This window comes from Anabrus simplex, chromosome 5 (assembly GCF_040414725.1).
Source record: "Anabrus simplex isolate iqAnaSimp1 chromosome 5, ASM4041472v1, whole genome shotgun sequence".
Taxonomy (NCBI): domain Eukaryota; kingdom Metazoa; phylum Arthropoda; class Insecta; order Orthoptera; family Tettigoniidae; genus Anabrus; species Anabrus simplex.
The window spans coordinates 378,507,618-378,527,502 of record NC_090269.1 but is presented as its reverse complement, the minus strand read 5'-3'; the positions used below and the strand labels follow the sequence as shown (position 1 = coordinate 378,527,502).

The window sequence follows — 19,885 nt, the reverse complement described above, 5'->3', positions numbered from 1 at the left end:
TTTTCACACGGGCGATATTTCAGCCACGTTGTGACGACAGCGACAAGTTCGCCGGGCTGAGTAGCTCAGACGGTTAAGGCACTGACTTTCTGAGCCCAAGTTGTCCTGGCTCAGTTCGGTGATAATTCTGCGCCGTCGCATGAGCAAACGAAGTAGAGCCTCGTCTTCAGAATTCATAATGTGAAGGACTGAATTTCGACTTGCCGAACGAAATTACCCCATACGCGGTGCAGCTGGCCGGACCACATTTTGACGCTGGCTTTAGCTACAAAATGTGGTCATACTGAACTACACAAGTGGTCGGACCGGCGACAAAGAGGCGTATTTTTGTAGTCGACAACGATGAGAGAAAAACGCTCGTTATTAAGGGCCCTTAGTGCAGGAGAATGGAAAACCACGGAAAACCATTCTCTGGACAGCCGGCGGTGGGGATTAGCCCCTCTCCGTCTCCCGAATACAGAGGTGTAGAGTCGCGGTCCAGTCGTGGTCACCAGTAGGTCCGAAGCCTACTCTGGCATCCGTCGACGGCCTGTTATTTGACATAGGCCAACAAGTTTTTTTAAAAATAATTTCGCGATTCACATGAGATTTTCATGATATTTCAACACATTTTACGACCAAAATGAGGGCAGGGGGCACACTAGTCAGGGGACTCGGGATTTCAAGGGGATTGTAAGTTCAATGGACTTATTATATTATTGAATGCCTAATAAAAGAAATGTCGGCTAAAAGCATCCGCGTAGGTATATAGCGTAATATTTCATAAGACATACAGTATCTTTTGATCTCCATTTTTTAAAATTTTATTACTGTCTGCATTAATTTTTGGTAATGTAAATTCAGGTAATTGCTGGATCAGCTGTTTTGGTTCAGAAAATACAGTAGAGTGGTGTAGTGTTTAGTGTGATTACCGACCACCCCCAAAGGCCAGATTTCGATTCCCGGCTCTGCCATGAAATTTGTAAAGTGGTACGAGGACTGGAACGGTGTCCACTCAGACTCGGGAGGTCAACTGAATAGAGGGGATTTCGATTCCCACCTAAGGCATACTCTAAATGGTTTTCCGTAGTTTCCCACTTCTCCTCCAGGCAAATGGCGGGATGGTACCTAATTTAAGACCACGGCCGCTTCCTTCCCTCTTCCTTGCCTATCATTTCCAATATTGCTATCTCCCACAAGGCCCCTCTTCAGTATAGCAGGTGAGGCCACCTGAGCGAGGTACGGGTCCTCCTTCCCAGTTGTATCCCCAACCAAATGTCTCACGCTCCAAGACACTGCTCTCGAGGTGGTAGAGAGCTGGAATTCCTCGCTGAGTCCGAGCAAGAAACCAACCCTGAACGGTAAATAGATTAAGAAAGAAACAAATACAGAGGAAGTCCGGTTAAACGCGATCCGATTCACTGCGGATTCGGATTGAACAAATCATCAATATCCGCCCGCCTCTGTGGTGTAGTGTTTAGTGTGATTAGCGACCACCCCCGAAGGCCAGGTTTCGATTCCCGGCTCTGCCATGAAATTTGTAAAGTGGTACGAGGACTGGAACGGTGTCCACTCAGACTCGGGAGGTCAACTGAATAGAGGGGGTTTCGATTCCCATCTAAGGCATCCTCTAAATGGTTTCCCGTAGTTTCCCACTTCTCCTCCAAGCAAATGGCGGAATGGTACCTAATTTAAGACCACGGCCGCTTCCTTCCCTCTTCCTTGTCTATCCCTTCCAATCTTCCCATCCCCCACCAAGGCCTCTGTTCAGCATAGTAGGTGAGGCCGCCTGGGCGAGGTACTGGTCATTCTCCCCAGTTGTATCCCCAACCCAATGTCTCACGCTTCAGGACACTGCCCCTGAGGCGGTAGAGGTGGGATCCTTCGCTGAGTCCGAGGGAAAAACTAACCCTGGAGGGTAAGCAGATTAAGAAAGAAAGAAAGAAAGAAATCATCAATAAAATTCGTATCTTTGTAATCTAGTAACGAACTGCATAGAGGCATTGTGCGTTACAATATACAACTGTTACCGACTCCGCACTAAACAGAACTTCAAGAGATGACTGGATGGGGTTTTAGAAATTGCGTGCTTGTCTTTTCACAGAAATAATCAAGCTTTCGTGTAAACAGGGGAAAGTTAAGATGGCCTTCCTCCATTCCCATGCCATTATCGGAACTACATTCCTATTAATCTGCTTATTACGACATTTAATATGTCATTTCTCAATTAATCATCACTTTGTATTTGAAGCCGCTGCATGATATTGACACTTTGTCGATGTAGTATGGTTATTCTTATATATTTCTATCTATTGATGGTTTATTAGCTTTTGTCAAACAATCTCCTTGTTAAGTCTTGACTTCAGGGCAAGTGCACGCATGCACATAAATGGTGTCCCAATATAAACAAAGCATGACGTCCCCCCACTTCCTCACCTAACGCACTGCTGCAGGTAGACATCCCGCTAGAAAACTGTTATGACTGAAATGGACAGAGTGGTGGATGTATAGCAATACACATTACTCCTTCACTCCCTCCCCTCCTTTTCGGTACTGATGTGGGGCAGTGTTTATTGTTTATGTCGGGACACCGTTTCTCTGTATGCATGTACTCTGATGTCACAAAAAATAGTGTAGGCCCTACTCTATGAACGATTGAATGAACTGGCGTATGGCTTTTGGTGCCGGGAGTGTCCGAGGGCAAGTTCAGCTCGCCAGATGCAGGTTTTTCGATTTGATTCCCGTGGGCGACTTGCGCGTCGTGATGAGGATGAAATGAAGGTGAAGACGACACATACACCCACCCCCGTGCCAGCGTAATTAACCAATAATGGTTAAAATTCCCGACCCTGCCTGGAATCGACCCCGGGACCCCTGCGACCAAACGGGAGCACCCTAACCATTTAGGTACGGAGCCGGACTCGATGAACGATAAATTGAACATAATAGATCGTGTCAAGAATGGAATGTCGAGTGTGTCTCCTTCAGGAAGAGAGTCTTTCATAAAATTGTGTTATATTGTAGCCTGCTATTCATTCCCGATCTTCTGTCGCCCTATATGTCATTTTCCATTGATTGCGGTTAAGCTAAAACAAGGGGTAAACTGGGTTAAATCGAGTTTCTGCTGTATTGCCTCCAACTTTTATAATTCTGTTCCTTATGAAAGGTATTGTGTGATTTTGTGGCTTTGGAAATGAACAAACTACAGGATGCCAACAATACTGAATGTATAATATCACCTCATCATACCATTGGATGTGTTCAAAGTCTACAATGGGCCAGAATACTGCATCCGAATTTCATATACGTGTAATAATAATAATAATAATAATAATAATAATAATAATAATAATAATAATAATAATAATAATAATAATAATAATAATAATAAATTACCGAGCTCGATAGCAGCAGTCGCTTTAGTGCGGCCAGTATCCAGTATTCGGGAGACAGTAGGTTCGAACCCCACTGTCGACAGCCCTGAAGATGGTTTTCCGTGGTTTCCCATTTTCACACCAGGCAAATGCTGGGGCTGTACCTTAATTAAAGCCACGGCCGCTTCCTTCCCACTCCTAGCCCATTCCTGTCCCAACGTCGCCATAAGACTTATCTGTGTCGGTGCGACGTTAAGCAACTGGAAAAAAAAATCATGTATATAATATATAATATATAATATATGTTATTATTATTATTATTATTATTATTATTATTATTATTATTATTATTATTATTATTATTATTATTATTGATACCGGATTTCCGTAGTTCACAGAGGATTAGGAAGCGCTTGGGGTGAATTGCTGGACAAGGGATTACTTCGAGCTACTTTTAATATAACAAATTTCGAAATATTATTTATTTCCTTTTCTTTTCCTTTTTCTAGTTTAAAATGGATACATAGAAAATCTGAATGAATAACGAACAAATGTAAGAAATTGGTAATGAGTTCGTCAGCTCTAACAATGTGGGAGACTTAGAAGTCCGAATATTAGGTACAAAACTTGAGATAGTTATCAATTCGTTAATCTATATAGAAATTGCTCTTGACAGGTACAAATGTTTTATAAGAGCAGGATTCGCTCCAAGAAGTTACACTACTCAGAAGTAGGAGCTCCAAATATACCATAGTCTAGCCACGCAGAGGCATCGGTTTCCTTTGATACAGTAGCCGGGCTGAGTGGTTCAGACGGTTGAGGCGCTGGCCTTCTGACCCCAACTTGGCAGGTTCGATCCTGACTCAGTCCGGTAGTATTTGAAGGTGCTCAAATACGTCAGCCTCGTGTCGGTAGATTTACTGGCACGTAAAAGAACTCCTGCGGAAATAAATTCTGGCACCTCGGCGTCTCCGAAAACCGTAAAAGGGTAGTTAGTGGGACGTAAAGCAAATGACATTATTATTACCTTTGATACACTAAAAATGACACTAGGCTACATCAGGTGACCTCACTTTTAAAATTTTCATCAACTGATCCACACAACATTGATCACTCTTCCAAACGGGAATCAAAATCGAAGAAATATTTAACCTAAGAATAATTCAGGAGACACAGAGCGTAATTGCCCATACTACATGGCCTTAATAGTAAAAAAAAGAAAAGGTTGTGCATAACCGGCCATAAATAAAATTCAAGGAGGCGAAGCACTTGCACTCCTTCTATAAATTGATAAAACCCTAAGTGGGCTCATGGCCCAATGATACAGAGGCTAATCCTATACTACATCGGGGTGACTAAATGATAAACATTAATGCCAAAACAAAATTTATGAAATTCAGAGGTTCTGAAAACTTGAGTCGCCCCATGCAATGTTGAATGGGAAACGACAGAGGGTCATCACTCTTTGTTCCCTTACATTACATATTTTCAAGTAGGGATTATAACAAAGCATCAGACTTGCCGAAAATTCTACATTTACAAACTTACGTTAAACTATCTGCAGGAGCTATCACATGTCTAGCTAAATTCTGCCATTCCCTTGTGCCGCTGGATCTTCCTCAACCAGACCTCGCCCCTGTTTCCCTTCGTATAAGATACACTCCCACGTACTGGAGCAATTCAGACAAGACGGCCCTGAAGTGCCCTGCTTTTATAGTTCCGCAAGGGGAAGTTTCTAGAACTCTTTACTGATAGGCTGTATTCCTAAACACACCCCCGGTTTTAATTGGCTAGAGACAATATTTCCAAGCTTTTGATAGGTTGATTACAATCAAGGAGGAACCAGCTGAAGTGTTGGCAACTTCGGTACATTAAATAATCCTCAGAAACAGGTTTACAAATTTCCAAAATAAACATTACTCTATGAAATAATTAGAGTTTAGGCCGCGTGGGAGAACAAATAAGCCGATGGTAGAGACATGTAACTGTAGAAGACAAAAGTTTCTGGGAGTTCACAAGTCCACGTTTGTTACATAGATGGTCTTAGAGAAGGCACGCAGTCTAAACAGCCCGGGAAGGTGTACCCCTGGTGCAATTATTATTATTATTATTATTATTATTATTATTATTATTATTATTATTATTATTATTATTATTATTATTATTATTATTATTATTATTTGTTAGGGGCTTTACGTCGCACCGACAAAGATAGGTCTTATGGCGACGATGGGATAGGAAAGGCCTAGGAGTTGGAAGGAAGCGGCCGTGGCCTTAATTAAGGTACAGCCCCAGCATTTGCCTGGTGTGAAAATGGGAAACCAATTATTATTATTATTATTATTATTATTATTATTATTATTATTATTATTATTATTATTATTATTATTATTATTATTATTATTATTAAAATTAAATCTGCTTACCGTCCAAGGTTGGCTTTTCCCTCGGGCTCAGCGAGGGATTCCACCTTTACCGCCTCATGGGCAGTGTCCTGGAACGTGAGATATTTGATCGGCTATACTACTTGGCAAGAGGGCCAGTACCTACCCCAGACAACCTCACCTTCTATGCTGAACAGAGGCCTTGTGGGGGATGGGAAAATTGGAAGGGATAGGCAAGAAAGAAGCCTTGGTCTTAAGTTACAGGTACCATCGAGGTATTTGCCTAGAGAAGAAGTTGGAAACGCCGGGCTGAAATAAAAAAATGAAATGGCGCATGGCTTTTAGTGCCGGGAGTGTCCGAGGACAAGTTCGGCTCGCCAGATTTAGGTCTTTCGACTTGACTCCCATAGGCGACCTGCGCGTCGTGATGAGGATGAAATGATGATGAAGACGATACATACACCCAGTCCCCGAGTCAGCAGAATTAACCAATTATGGTTAAAATTCCCGACACTGCCAGGAATCGAACCCGGGATCCCTGTGACCAAAGGCCAGCACACTAACTATTTAGTCATGGAGCCGGAAAACGCCGGGCTGAGCGGCCCAGACGGTTCAGGAGCTGGCCTTCTGACCCCCAACTTGGCAGGCTCGATCTTGGCTCAGTCCGGTGGTATTTGAAGGTGCTCAAATACGTCAGCCTCGTGTCGGTAGATTTACTGGTACGTAAAAGAACTCCTGCGGGACTAAATTCCAGCACCTCGGTGTATCTGAAAACCGTAAATATAGTTGATGGGACGTAAAGTAAATAATATTATTACCGTATTAGAATGGGGAAACCACTGGAAACAACTTCGAGGATGTATGAGGTGGGAATCGAACTCCTTCTACTCGTTTGACCTCCCGAGGCTGAGTGGGCCCCGTATAAATCCCCGTATCACTTTTCAAATTTCATGGCAGAGCCTGGAATCGAACCCGAGCCTGCATGGGTGGCAGCTAATCACACTAACCACTATAATATTGAGTAGTAACGTTCTCGTTTTACTGTTTTGAACAATGTGTTAAATAGTGTATCTGAAAGAATAAGAAAGGGCCGGGCTGAGTGGTTCAGACGGTTGAGGTGCTGGCCTTCTTACCCCAACTTGGGAGGTTCGATCCTGGCTCAGTCCGGTGGTATTAGAAGGTAATCAAATACGTCAGCCTCGTGTCAGTAGATTTACTGATTTACAAGTTAGTGGGACGTAAAGGCGATATTATTATTATTATTATTATTATTATTATTATTATTATTATTATTATTATTATTATTATTATTATTATATTAAGATAGATATCCTTACAGCTGTACCGACTATTCTACAACTATTATTTGGTAGTTTGTAATGAAGTTCAGGAATAGGTCTGCCATCTTGACTTGTCAGGGGTTCAGAATGTATGTGGGTGGCTCAGTGTGTGTTTGTTTGCAACGAATGACGTAGAGTAATGTGGCTGTCTTTGTTCTCAGGGAATGGAGTAGTGTGACCAACAGCAGCTATGGAGGTCCAGTCACCGTGGTCCTCTACCAACAGTACGTCCGGGATGACGGACGATATGCGCTTTACCTCGACAAACGTAGTGTCTATCGCCTGCTACAGCGTCTTCTTCATCGTGTCAGCGTTCGGCAACTGCACAGTACTCTCCCTCATCCTGAGGCGGCGCACCAGGTCGCGCCTCACAACCATGCTAATGCACTTAGCGATAGCAGACCTCCTGGTGAGTACTGACACTATTAAAAACTCCGTGTACTAAAGTCAACACAAGTATTATTTATTGAGCATAACATCTACATGTATACAATTGAATATATTACAGTAACAAGAAAACAATTTCATATCAGGACGTCCAGCCCTTCCATCCACTCTAACACTGCTTCTGATGGTATAAGGAATTCAGCCCAGTTACCCGAGTAAGCACGTTGCTTGCAGCTGCCGACGATACGAGCGATGCTTTGCCGTGGAGCAGCCAGTCGCATTCTGGTGACGTTAAGCAGTTCCACTTGTAGAGTGAGTCTGCATCTTCCATGGCCTGTCCGAACTCTGTTAAGAGTGGCCCACTGCCTGCGAGGTGGATGCAATCCACTAATAAATTGCTTACCAGAAAACACATTGTGAAGGGACAAGTCTGTTGAAGATTCCCAGCGGTCTTTCCAAACTTTCACAGCGTTGAAGTTGTTGCGGGTCATATCAGCAGCATTGCGCAAAGGTGAATGGCGTGATTTCAACCGTGATTGAGCGCAGGGATGTCTTCTTGTGCCGGTAGTTGGGAGTTTTTGCAGATTTTGCGGTACTCTCTCAAGAGGGCGTTCGATCTGCGCAGATCAGGTGGCATTATTCCCATGGGCAGCAAGAGCCAATAGGTAGGCGTGGATCTGATCGTGCCCGAAATAAGGCGCATGCTGTTGTTCATCTGTGTATCAACATATCGCGGTGAAGAATACTCAGCACTGGAATAAACCAGACCAAGAGCAGAATGTCGTAGAGTGCTTGCAGTAGATCCCCAAGTTGTCCCACACAGTTTGTGAAGAATATTGTTTCGAGTTTTCAGTCACTCGACACAATACTAAGCGAAGACATACATGCTGGACAACGAATTAATGGGGATACCTTTCTTGCTCTATTGTAGTCCGTATTGAAAATACATTTGAATTAGACTCATGTACTTCATTGGACGAGTATATATCATAGTACGATGTTCTCCAGCCAACCGTTAGGTACTCGTCACATTCAAGAACACAAATAGCTTCACATTATACGGGGTGTGTCCGTGGTGATATTACAAACTTTCAGGTATGATAGAGGACGGCAAATGGATCAATTTGAGATAAGGAACTATAGTGCGAAAAATATCAGGTCAAAAGTTAAGCAAAATTCTACTCATTTGAGTCCGTTTATTTGCACAAGTTTCACAAGCTGTTCCGTTTACAATAAATGTTCGAAATGGTGTCCCCCTGCGTTAAAGCAGGCATGGCATTGTCACACAGAGTTCTGTCGTACCCTTTCGAATATCTCCGGTGTCATCTGAACAGCGCCGCAGGCAGCGAGAATTCTTGCCAAGAGATCCTCATCAGTCTCGACAGGTGTCTCATACACTTCACCTAAGCAATGTTATGTTGCTGAAGATGTTCCTAAAAAGGAATGAAGCATGTTCTACAAATAATTAATTTGCTTAAAACAAATCCTCAGTATCAAACAGGTGGAAGTTTATTTCACTGATTTAATGTAAATAAGATTTGATACGGGAAATTAAGCTGATTTCTTGCAACTATAGCATAAACCATAAACCAGGAATATGTATTTTAAAATATCATCAGATTTTGTTGTTCTTCATTGCATATCATAGTGCCATTGTCATGTCAGCTTTTAAGATTGATGGCTGAAGCTTCCAAGAAAAGTAGAAACTAGTACCATGGTACCATTTAGTTACTATGATAAAATAATATGTATTGAATAGGTGGAAAATTTTCTTCATTTGAATTGTAATTACCTTCAATACGGACCACTATGAACAGGGACCTGCTCCAGCCCCTGAAATTTCCGGGGCGTTAGGTTTACCTCTCCCTATATAATGGTATACATAAAGGTTATCTTCTGCAGTTTTACCTCATGACGAAGAGGAGGGTCATTGCTTGAGTAAAGAAATTCAGGTAATTTTCTGTACAGGTGTTGAAGGCCTCTTGAGTATTGGAACATTCACTATTCAATCACAGATGGCGGATTCCCTATCAGTTGTTTATCTAGTCTTTCCTTAAATGATTTCAAAGTAGTTGGAAATTTACCGAACATCTTCCTTGGTAAATTATTCCAGTCCCCAATTCCTTTTCCTATAAACGAACATTTTCCCCAATTTGTTCTCTTGAAAACCAACTTTCATTTTGTGAGCATTCCTAATTGTAAGAGCCTCCGTGGTTCAGACGGCAGCGCGTCGGCCTCTCACCGCTGAATACCGTGGTTCAAATCCCGGTCACTCCATGTGAGATTTGTGCTGGACAAAGCGGAGGCGGGACAGGTTTTTCTCCGGGTACTCCGGTTTTCCCGGTTATCTTTCATTCCAGCAACACTCGCCATTCTCATTTCATAGCATCTATCACTCATGAATGTAAATCACTTTGGGAGTGGCGACCCCATCGTAATAACAGCCTATATCTGATTCATTCATTACATCCCTGACCTGGTCAAAGACTGGAAAGCAGGTTGTAGGTTTTCATTTTTTTCCTAATTGTAAAACCTTCACTCAAGCGTATTTGTATACTAATGTCATTCCAAGCCATCTCTATACTGAGAGCTCGAAACATTCCGCTTGTTAGTCAGCTGTTCCTCTCCTTACTTCCTAGTCTTCCCAGCTTAAAGTTTGCAATATTTTCGTAACCCTACAATATGCGACAATATCGCCTTTAGCATATATTTGAGAAAATTATAAGAGGCAATTCTGCCTCTGTGGTGTAATGCTTAGTGCGATTAGCTACCACCCCCAGAGGCCCGGGTTTGATTCCCAGCTCTGCCACGAAATTTGAAAAATGGTACGAGGGCTAGAACGGTGTGCACTGAGCCTCGGTAGGTCAAGTGAGTAGAGGTGGGGGGGGAGGTTCGGTTCCCTCCTCAGCCATCCTCGAAGTGGTTTCCCAGTTCTCCTCCAGGCAAACGCCGGGATGGTACCTAACTTAAGGCCACGGCCGCTTCCTTCCCTCTACCTTCCCTCTCCTATCCCTCTTCCTTGTCTATCCCTTCCAATCTCCCCATCCCCACACAAGGCCCCTGTTCAGCATAACAGGTGAGGCCACCTGGGTGGGGTACTGGCCCTTCTCTTCATTTGTATCTCCTGACCCAATGTCTCACTCTCCAGAACACTGCCCTTGAGGCGGTAGAGGTGGGATCCCTCGCCGAGTCCGAGGGAAAAACCTACCCTGGAGGGTAAACAGATTAAGAAATAAAAGATATTACAGTAAATTTTCCCTTACGATATTCTTGGGAATCTGATGAATGAGAGCAATAAACAAACATATTCAAGTTAAAATGCAAATGACATGGAAATACAGTTGAATGTGTGTTAAATTACTAGCCTACCCTGTGGAAGTGAATTTTCGTTATACTGCTTTCTTCAGTCTTCTTCCTCTTGGTGCAGCCTATACACAGCGTGAAGTTGCAATTTTCAGTCTCAGGAGATGAAGTTACTAATATACTATCAACTCTTTTACTCATCTTACATTATTGAAAATCCACAGCCTGTTTCCAGTCAATCGATCGGATCAGGAACGGATGAATGAAGGCCCGTCTAGCGGCGAGGATAGAAATTGTGCCAGTTGCAGAAGCCCGTCGCACTCCTCCCCGAGAAAAAACCTGTCCCGCCTCCACTTTGTCCATCATAAATCTCACATAGAGTGACCGGGATTTGAACCACGGAACGCAGTGGTGAGAGGCTGGCGCGCTGCCGCCTGAGCTTCAGAGGCTTTCATCTTACATTACTATTCCCATTTAATGGTAGGGTGACCGACATTCATAAACAAGCGCTGATTCGTAGCTGCCATGCATCACCAGGCGGAACGTGTCGCACGGCGAAGCTTCGCTTTTTGAATGACGCAGTTGTTCCACTTCAATTATTTCTTCATGTTAGCAGTCATATTGATGTCTCACAACACTAGAACTTCGGTCTAATACTAAGGTGTCAGCCCAGAAAGTCGACCGACACTTTCTCAGTTTTATCACGCCTATAACTTCTAAACTACATTACGTAGTCTGAAACGTGTACTAGAGAATCATCTCTCAAAGGATCTGGTAGTCGTTTTTGTAGACTTTAAAAATGCGTATGATTCAGTCGACAGGGAAGTGCTATTCAATATATTAGTGGAATTTGGAATTGACGCCAAAACAACAGCAATTATTAAGCAGACTTTAACTGGGACACATTCGAAAGTTAAGTTCGTGGGAGAGAACTCCAAGCAGTTCGAAATTAAAACAGGAGTCAGGCAGGGTGATGGATTGTCACCAATTCTTTTCAACTGTGTGTTGGAGAAGATTATCCGGGAGTGGGAAAAGGAACTGGACAGAAAAGGATTACTTAACCAAGTATACATTGGAGGGTCAAAAAGTGGTGTCATGATTAATTGCCTTGCCTTTGCTGATGACGTTGCGCTGCTATCTAGGAATACTGACACAGCAATAGAACAGCTGAATGTACTAAAACTACAAGCAGAAAAAGCAGGACTACAGATTTCTTTCGAAAAAACTAAATACATAACAAACATCAAAACAGCCCCTCGGTACCTGAAGACAGAACACGGTAAAATAGAAAGAGTTGATAGCTTTAAATATTTGGGTGAAATAGTGCAATTGAAAACAAATGAAAGAGAAGCAAACAACACCAGACGGGAGAAAATGGCTGCGGCTTTTCGTAGGACATATCCTATATACAAGAAGAAAACCATCTCCAGACGAGCTAAACTAAGGCACTACAATACAGTGATTAAAACGGAATGTCTGTATGCTAGTGAATGCCTCCAAATGACAGGGAAAGCGAGACTGAGAGAAGCTGAGAAATTTGAAAGAAAGATCCTTCGCAAAATAATGGGTCCAAAGATTGTGGATGGACAGTATAGGCTGCGAGGAAGGGAAGAACTTTACCGAGACAATGAAAGGCTGAGTCCATGAGAAAACGGAGACTTAAATTCTATGGGCATTTATTTAGAATGGATGAGAAGAGACTAACGAAAAGGATTTTCACAATACTAGACAGCAGACCTAAAGTGTCGGACAAATGGTTCAGGGAGGTGAGAAAGGATCTCAGACAGGTGGGACTAAATTCGGAAGACATCTCAAACCGAACAAAGTTTAGGTCAGTGATCGACAGATTTCAGGGATTCCATGACGAACCAAAACTTAACCGTGGGTGGACGGACGAAAGAAGACAGGCTGCCAGAGAGAGGATGCTGAAGTTCTGGGCTGTGAGGAAGGCTTCCAGAAACATGTAATTGTTATCTAACGTGGTCTCTAATGGCCGTAAACGAATATATATATATATATATATATTCCAATGAAATAAATTATAACCGACAGTTAAGGCATAACTATATCCATGTGACCTTGAATAGGATAGGATGATATCATCTCGCGATGCACGGGACGAGGGATGTTAGGGCTCGAATTCGTAGGTCGCGCGACAGCCGAGAATGCAAAGAGATAGGACGTTCGCAGTGGTCTCAAACGACTCGTAACGAACCGAGATACAATCGCAACTAAACAGTCGAGAAGTTAAGATGGAAAAATTCTGGAGTGAAATTGAGTAGAGAGATTCAGGTATACGTAGCACAAATGGGTTGGAGGTGTAGGTGACAGATAGCAAACGATAGAGCGTGTCGAGTTGAAGAGAACAACTCCAAATGTACCTATGAAAAGAGGTGTAGAAGAAAAAGGAAAAAAGAACTCGAAGAAGATGGTCGAATTTCGAGAGACATTGGAAGGTCGCGATTGAACTCTTCCAGAGGACGTTTAAGATTATTTTTACTACTACTACTAAATGTGTTCATTCCTCCCCTGAAGGGGGAGGCGGGCCTTTTAGACGGTGACGCCTTCTCTCAGGCCAGGAGATTTGTATCGGAGAAAGTGAGAGGGTTGGTGGCCGTGCTCGTTACTAGGAACTATCCCGGCATTCGCCTTAGTGCGGGAGAATGGAAAACCATCGAAAACCGTTATCAGGACATCCGACGGTGGGGACCAGCCCCTCTCAGTCTCCCGAATACAGAGGCGTAGAGCCACGATAGAGCCATGGCCATTCGCAGGCAAGACCCACTCTGCACTCGCCGACATCCGTTTAACATTCCATCGCGAGAGATATACTGTACTGATGTATAAAACTTGCGGGTGTTTCTCCGATACAGCCTAACACGTTTGAAAATGTTTCCTTCATAATGTTGAATAGCCTGTCCAATGAGGGCAGCACATAACACGCAGCAGATCAAACAAGCCTAAAGCAAATATCTTGAGTAATATTTTTTCTTCTTGTTATTTGCTTTACGTCGCACCGACACAGATAGGTCTTATGGCGACGATGGGATAGGAAAGGCCTAGGAATTGGAAGGAAGCGGCCGTGGCCTTAATTAAGGTACAGTCTCAGCATTTGCCTGGTGTGAAAATGGGAAACCACGGAAAACGATCTTCAGGGCTGCCGACAGTGGGCTTCGAATCCACTGTCTCCCGAATACTGGATACTGGCCGCACTTAAGCGACTGCAGCTATCGAGCTCGGTGGTGTAATTATCGTAAGCTAGTCCAGTTTCTACTGATTATGAAGATATTGCGTGCGTGGGAATAACTGCTTCAAGAACGTGTTAAGCAGACTACTGTTATTTATGTATTGACGTATTTTGCTGCTTACTTTTCATAAAGCACGTATTACTAATCAAAAGTTTAAATAATTACATAAACTTAAGTTACGTACGCCTATTGATGCTATACAAACCGTAGTTACCAAAATACTCTGGTTCATTGAGATTAATTATATCAGATCCGCAGAATCGTGAAATTAAAATTCCTTTGCAACCTACCACATACGGCAAATTATAACCGCGCGCGCTGGGAAAGTGTTTCGGCTAATTTCGGGGCTGCTCGATGTAACTCGCCTCTATCTCTGGTCAAGACCAACTACAATACTCCGATCAAATACAGAAAAAACATGGCTGCCATACCGGGCCAAAGCTGACATCGGAAGGAATTTTGTAGTGAGAATGTTATAGTACGAAAAGGTTTATCGAAGGTTTTCCAAAAGCATTTGATACGTAAAAGAGAAATAGTAATTGTTCGTGCTCTTTACCTGGGAGAGGTTTCTTTTTCCTTCTTTAACGTCGCACTAGCACATCGAAGGTTTTCGGCGACGGAAAGATGGGAAATGGTTAGGATTGGGAAGGTAGCACCGTGGCATTAACCAAGGCACAGCCGCGGCATTTGCCCGGTGTGAAAATGGGAAACCACGGAAAGCCACCTTCAGGATTGCCGACAGTGAGGTTCGAACCCACTACCTCCCGAATCCAAGCTCACAGCTGCGGGCCCCTAAACGCACGGCCACTCACCCAGTGGAAAATAAACAGAACCTGACACTAAACAAGTGAAAGTCGGCTCACTAGGTTGGCTCTTTTCAACATTCACAGAGACATATTGTAAAACCAACAGATTTCTTGAAATTATTTTCTAAGAAGCCTCGAAATTTGAATTTTATATTGTAATCTGAAGATACCATTCACTGTAAAACTGTTGACCACGATCATATTGGTCTTGTTCTGTATTTTAATGTAAGATTTTGTAGTGTACTGCAATCTGAATATCTACACATTTCACTTGTATCAGTGTCATTATTCTTTCTTTCTTTCTTTCTTTCTTTCTTTCTTTCTTTCTTTCTTTCTTAATCTGCTTACCCTCCAGGGTCGGTTTTTCCCTCGGACTCAGCGAGGGATCCTACCTCCACCGCCTCAAGGGCATTGTCCTTGAACGTGAGACTTTGGGTCGGGGGATACAACTGGGAAGGATGACCAGTACCTCGCCCAGACTGCCTCACCTGCTATGCTGAACAGGGGCCTTGTGGAGGGATGGGACGATTAGAAGGGACAGGCAAGGAAGAGGGAAGGAAGCGGCTGTGGCCTTAAGTTAGGTACAATCCCTGCATTTGCTTGGAGGAGAAGTAGGAAACCCCGGAAAATCACTTCGAGGATGGCTGAGGAGGGAATTCGTGGCAGAGCCAGGAATCGAACCCGGGCCTCCGGGGCTGGCAGCTAATCACGCTAACCACTACACTACAGAGGTAGACATCGGTGTGTCATGTCATTATAATGACTCTTATGCATGCGCGCTCCACACACGCACAACCACCTTCATGATGTCATATCATCATTTCGTAACTATACCCCCCCCCCCAGAAAAAAGGGTCGATCCTGGCTACACTATTGGACTAGATTCCCGTCAGGAAGTCTAAGAGTTTAGAAACGATACTTCCAGTCCTGGAAGGGCGCAAGGCTCTGAGGTTCACTCACTCTACATCAGAAATGAGTAGACGAGTAGGTACTAGGTTAATTCCTGGGGGCAAAGGTTGCTGGACATCGTGCTAACGACTCTATCCCAATTCGTGCCGAGGTTATGGACCTTCCACTGCTCTAAGGGTCTTCGTGGCTTTTATGGAGATATTATTATTATTGTTATTATTACTGTTACGGGGTTTCAGTGGAGCAGAAAGAGGTGAAAGAAGGCGCTGGGTAGAATGGGTCTATCTACGATATCAAAATTTAAATTAAAACTTTAAAACAAAGGTTATATTTCTTTACAAATCACAAACTTAACAAATTTTCCACTGAGTGAAAACAACAAAATCTCGGGTACAATACCAATTTTGCTACAAGGGTGGAACACCCCAGAATAGGGAATTTAACAGCTTTGGGCTTCAAGCTCCAGATTTACAATTCTGAGCTACAAGCTCCAGTTTACAAAATTTACAACGTCTGCAAAATCTCAATGTTTAGACAAGGACAGGAATATCCCAATTAAAGAGCACTATGCTCCAACAAATTTACAGCCTTCCAGAGGCACCCCTCAATATTACAGTTGAATTTAGAAAAGAACTTACATGCTCTCCAACATTACCAAGGATACTGCGCTCCCAATTTCTTACAGCCTATTCAAGGCAACATTACATCAAAATTCTTATCAATTTCTGGCCTCTCCAGGCCCAACTTAAACTTTACAATTTAGTACACAGGGTTAACTAGTACCCAAACTACGGGGCCTTCGTGGAAAAGAAAAACAGGTTAAATAACTGGCCCGAACACAAAATGATTGGAGGCGTACACTTACACTCCTAGAAAATCTAAAACCCTAATTGGGCGCTCCGCCCGATGATGCAGAGGCTAATCCCAAGCTACTGAGGTGACTAGAATGGAGATTAATCTAACGATTTACAGAAAAGAAAAAAGGTTACAAAATCATAGTCACCTCAACTTAAATTGAAGGGGAACCCAAGAGGGTAACGCACTCTATATCCCCGATTTACAGCTTTAAGAATTTATGAACGTTTAAATTAGCCGAAAGAAGGTTTATATTTTAGAAAACAGGAGGTTACATAATTAAAAATTTGAACCTTCCCCTCGTGTAAGTCTGCGGAGATAGCTACAGAAAAATAAGACTGATGGTCATTACCTTGGCTGATGGACTGCCTGGCGAAGAATGAGGCGCCCCGCCTCCTTTCTTAACACACACACTCTCAAAATACGGTAATCCAAAGACAAGGTAGCTTGCAAGGCCGCAGCTTATATACGCAAAGGGACGGTTCTAGAGGGTTCTGGATTAATCCGGACACACCCTCTCAATTTTATTGGCAGAATCAAAAAGTTACCCCCAAAAACCAAGCAGAAGCCTGTGATAGGCTGAAAAATAATTACAGAAAATTCCTTATTGGTTAGATTCAAAAACTGGCGGAATGAGAAAGAAGTGTTACAAACCTTGAAATATATTAAAAAACATGAAGGTTAATTTACTTGAGAAAACCTATAAACACGAAATTTCTTTCAATAACAAATTATTACACTTTGCACTAGAGTGCGTGACCACAATTTTGCAGAGACATCTATGGGGAAAATTTCAAACTTCTTGAAGTAAACAAACACAAAGCGCATAAATCCAGTCAGTTTAGGCAACTTCACCATAACACAGTTACTCAATACTTCAAAGGTGACATCTTCAGGTCAATGTCCCAACTTCATGCCGTAGGTATTTTACGTTTTGTTAGAGAAATAGCGTTCCTTAGGGCGCTTCTTTTAAATGAGCAGAGTTGAGGTGTACCTCCCGATACAATTATTATTAATCCATGACCTCTTTGTTAGTTTAACTAGACACTCATCCCAATGGCTACTGTTTAGTAATGATGTAAACCCCTGCCAACAGGTGACGTTCCTGATGATGCCGCTAGAGATCGTGTGGTCCGCCACAGTGTCGTGGTGGGCGGGGGACGCCATGTGCCGGATCATGGCCTTCTTCCGGATGTTCGGACTGTTCCTCTCCAGTTTCGTGCTGATCTGCATCAGCGTGGACAGGTGAGCTGCGCCTTCCCTCTCCCCCTTCCCCAACTTGTCAGAGAATGCCAATGAGCTGTGCCTTGTATCGCCCCAGGTACTTCGCTGTGCTCCGACCCATGAGCCTGAGGGACATAGCCAGCCGGAGTCGCTTCATGCTGTACGGGGCGTGGTTCTTCTCCTTCTTGTGCAGTCTACCTCAGGTGAGCCTCTATACATCATAACATGACTTCCATGGAACGTGAAACTTATCTAGAGCGTAGTGAACAGCGGTTTTGTCGAGCATCGAGATTAATCTGCATCATTACAATATCAATATCTACAGTAAAATCGTTATAGAGACTTCGGTCACAGCGACACCTCGTCTATACTAGACTTAACTAAAGTTGGCGTCTGACAGGTAAGGTTGGAGGGACGAGCACTGCACGTGCCATTTCACGATGTTGCCACATTCCAGCATTCCTTTCTACATGCTCTTACCCCTCGCTTCCGGCTCACTTGTTCCCTCCTTCATTCTGACCGCTGTGATCTGTCGTAGACTACCTGGCCAGGCAGTGTCGTCCCATTTGCGATCACTCTTATACAAACAATCAGGTTCTTATCAGTGACAGTGACAGGTTTGGCAACTCCCAGAAAGACGAGCTGCCCTGAAGTTTTATCTCCATGGCAACCGCAGTCGCCCCACCCTCTTTTCCATGGCAACCACACAGCCACACCCTTTATTCCGCCTCGGCAGGCAGTAAACGGACCTCCCTCTAAGAAATGTCAGACGCCAACTCTTATTATTAGCAGTATACAGTATAGCGTCAGGTATTCTTGGGGGTGCCAACATGTACCTCGTAAGGAAAGTGATTTTCAGCCTTGGTTAATCCTCTTTGTGATCACCCGTGGGTCGGGAAACATTTTATGGATCCTTGAACGCCACTTGACTCTGTTTGATGCATCTTGGGATTTAAGTTGTGTTCCTCTCATATCTACGATTAAGTGTCTTACCGTAGTAGTCTTGGACCCCCATGTATCCGTCCGCCATACACATTCAGCTGGAAGTCAGTGCTTGCGACGCTCTTGGGCGTTGTTCTTATGATGTTTCCATACCAGCGAAGCCGGTATTCGCGTGGTTTCTCACTAATTGGTGGTACGCCAGTCAACCGTCTGACTGTCTGGTTTTGTGCTCATGATGTGAGTGAATGATCGGGGTACGTCTTAGTATTCTAATTACCATGGTAAAGAGATATTGTTCTGCACTTCTGTTGGTAGCCCAGCACTCAGCGATGTGAAGAGCAACTGGTGGTACAAATATCCGATACACCTTGGACTTCAGACGGATTAACATTCGCTTATCACATAGAGATCCTGTGACCTCACTCCTTCGCATCCATGCAGCATTAACCCGTGCCCTTATTTCTTTGTCAATGCAGCCATCATTCTGCAGACGGGTTCACAGGTACCGAACACCATCTACTTTGGATAACGGAATTCCGTTAACTCGTATATATACGCGTGTTCTAAGAATTCGGTTTTCTGAGATCCAGCTGCAAAAGTGGCGATCATGCCATTCCATGCCTGATATTGCTAATCTTCCCTGGTGGTGGTAGCAATCATAACGTCGTCAGCACAGAGAAGAGTCCACGCAACGTCCTTCTGCAGATCGCGAGTAACTGTGTCCATGATCAAGATGAATCGAAGTGGAGAGAGTGCTGATACCCCGTCACACTCCCCAATAGACCAACAGAGCAACGAACTCGACTCATGGTATTTACCTACAGCATTTTTACCAATTAAAAATTCAGGTTTTTTGAGTCATCTGTCATTTATTCTAACTCATAAAAAAGAAACATAACAAGGTAACAATATATTTACTAAAACGAAACAGCAATTGCATACACCACTAAACCTCTATTGGCCTCGAATGATTCACGATTTACAACAGAACGTATTTCACCAAAAGTAAGTACCAAATGAATGTAGTGTATATATATATATATAAAATACTAAAAAAGGAACGGCCTACTTCTGGCCTTAGGACCCTGGGCTACGAGCCTGGCACATGCACATAGTACAGCACACACAGAAAAC

The 19,885-nt window shown here is 43.3% G+C and overlaps 1 protein-coding gene across 5 annotated transcripts in view; it reads left to right on the top strand.

Moving 5' to 3' along the window:
• The window catches only part of AkhR (Adipokinetic hormone receptor), a 357,399-nt gene that overhangs the window by 232,114 nt on the left and 105,400 nt on the right, over window positions 1–19,885 (top strand). For all 5 annotated transcript variants that reach the window (XM_067147711.2, XM_067147715.2, XM_067147712.2 and 2 more), the window contains 3 exons: window positions 7,239–7,486; window positions 17,682–17,830; window positions 17,907–18,012. In XM_067147711.2, coding sequence (XP_067003812.1) covers window positions 7,268–7,486; window positions 17,682–17,830; window positions 17,907–18,012 — 474 coding nt within the window. In that variant the 5' untranslated portion in view covers window positions 7,239–7,267. The remainder of the gene's footprint in view (window positions 1–7,238; window positions 7,487–17,681; window positions 17,831–17,906; window positions 18,013–19,885) is intronic.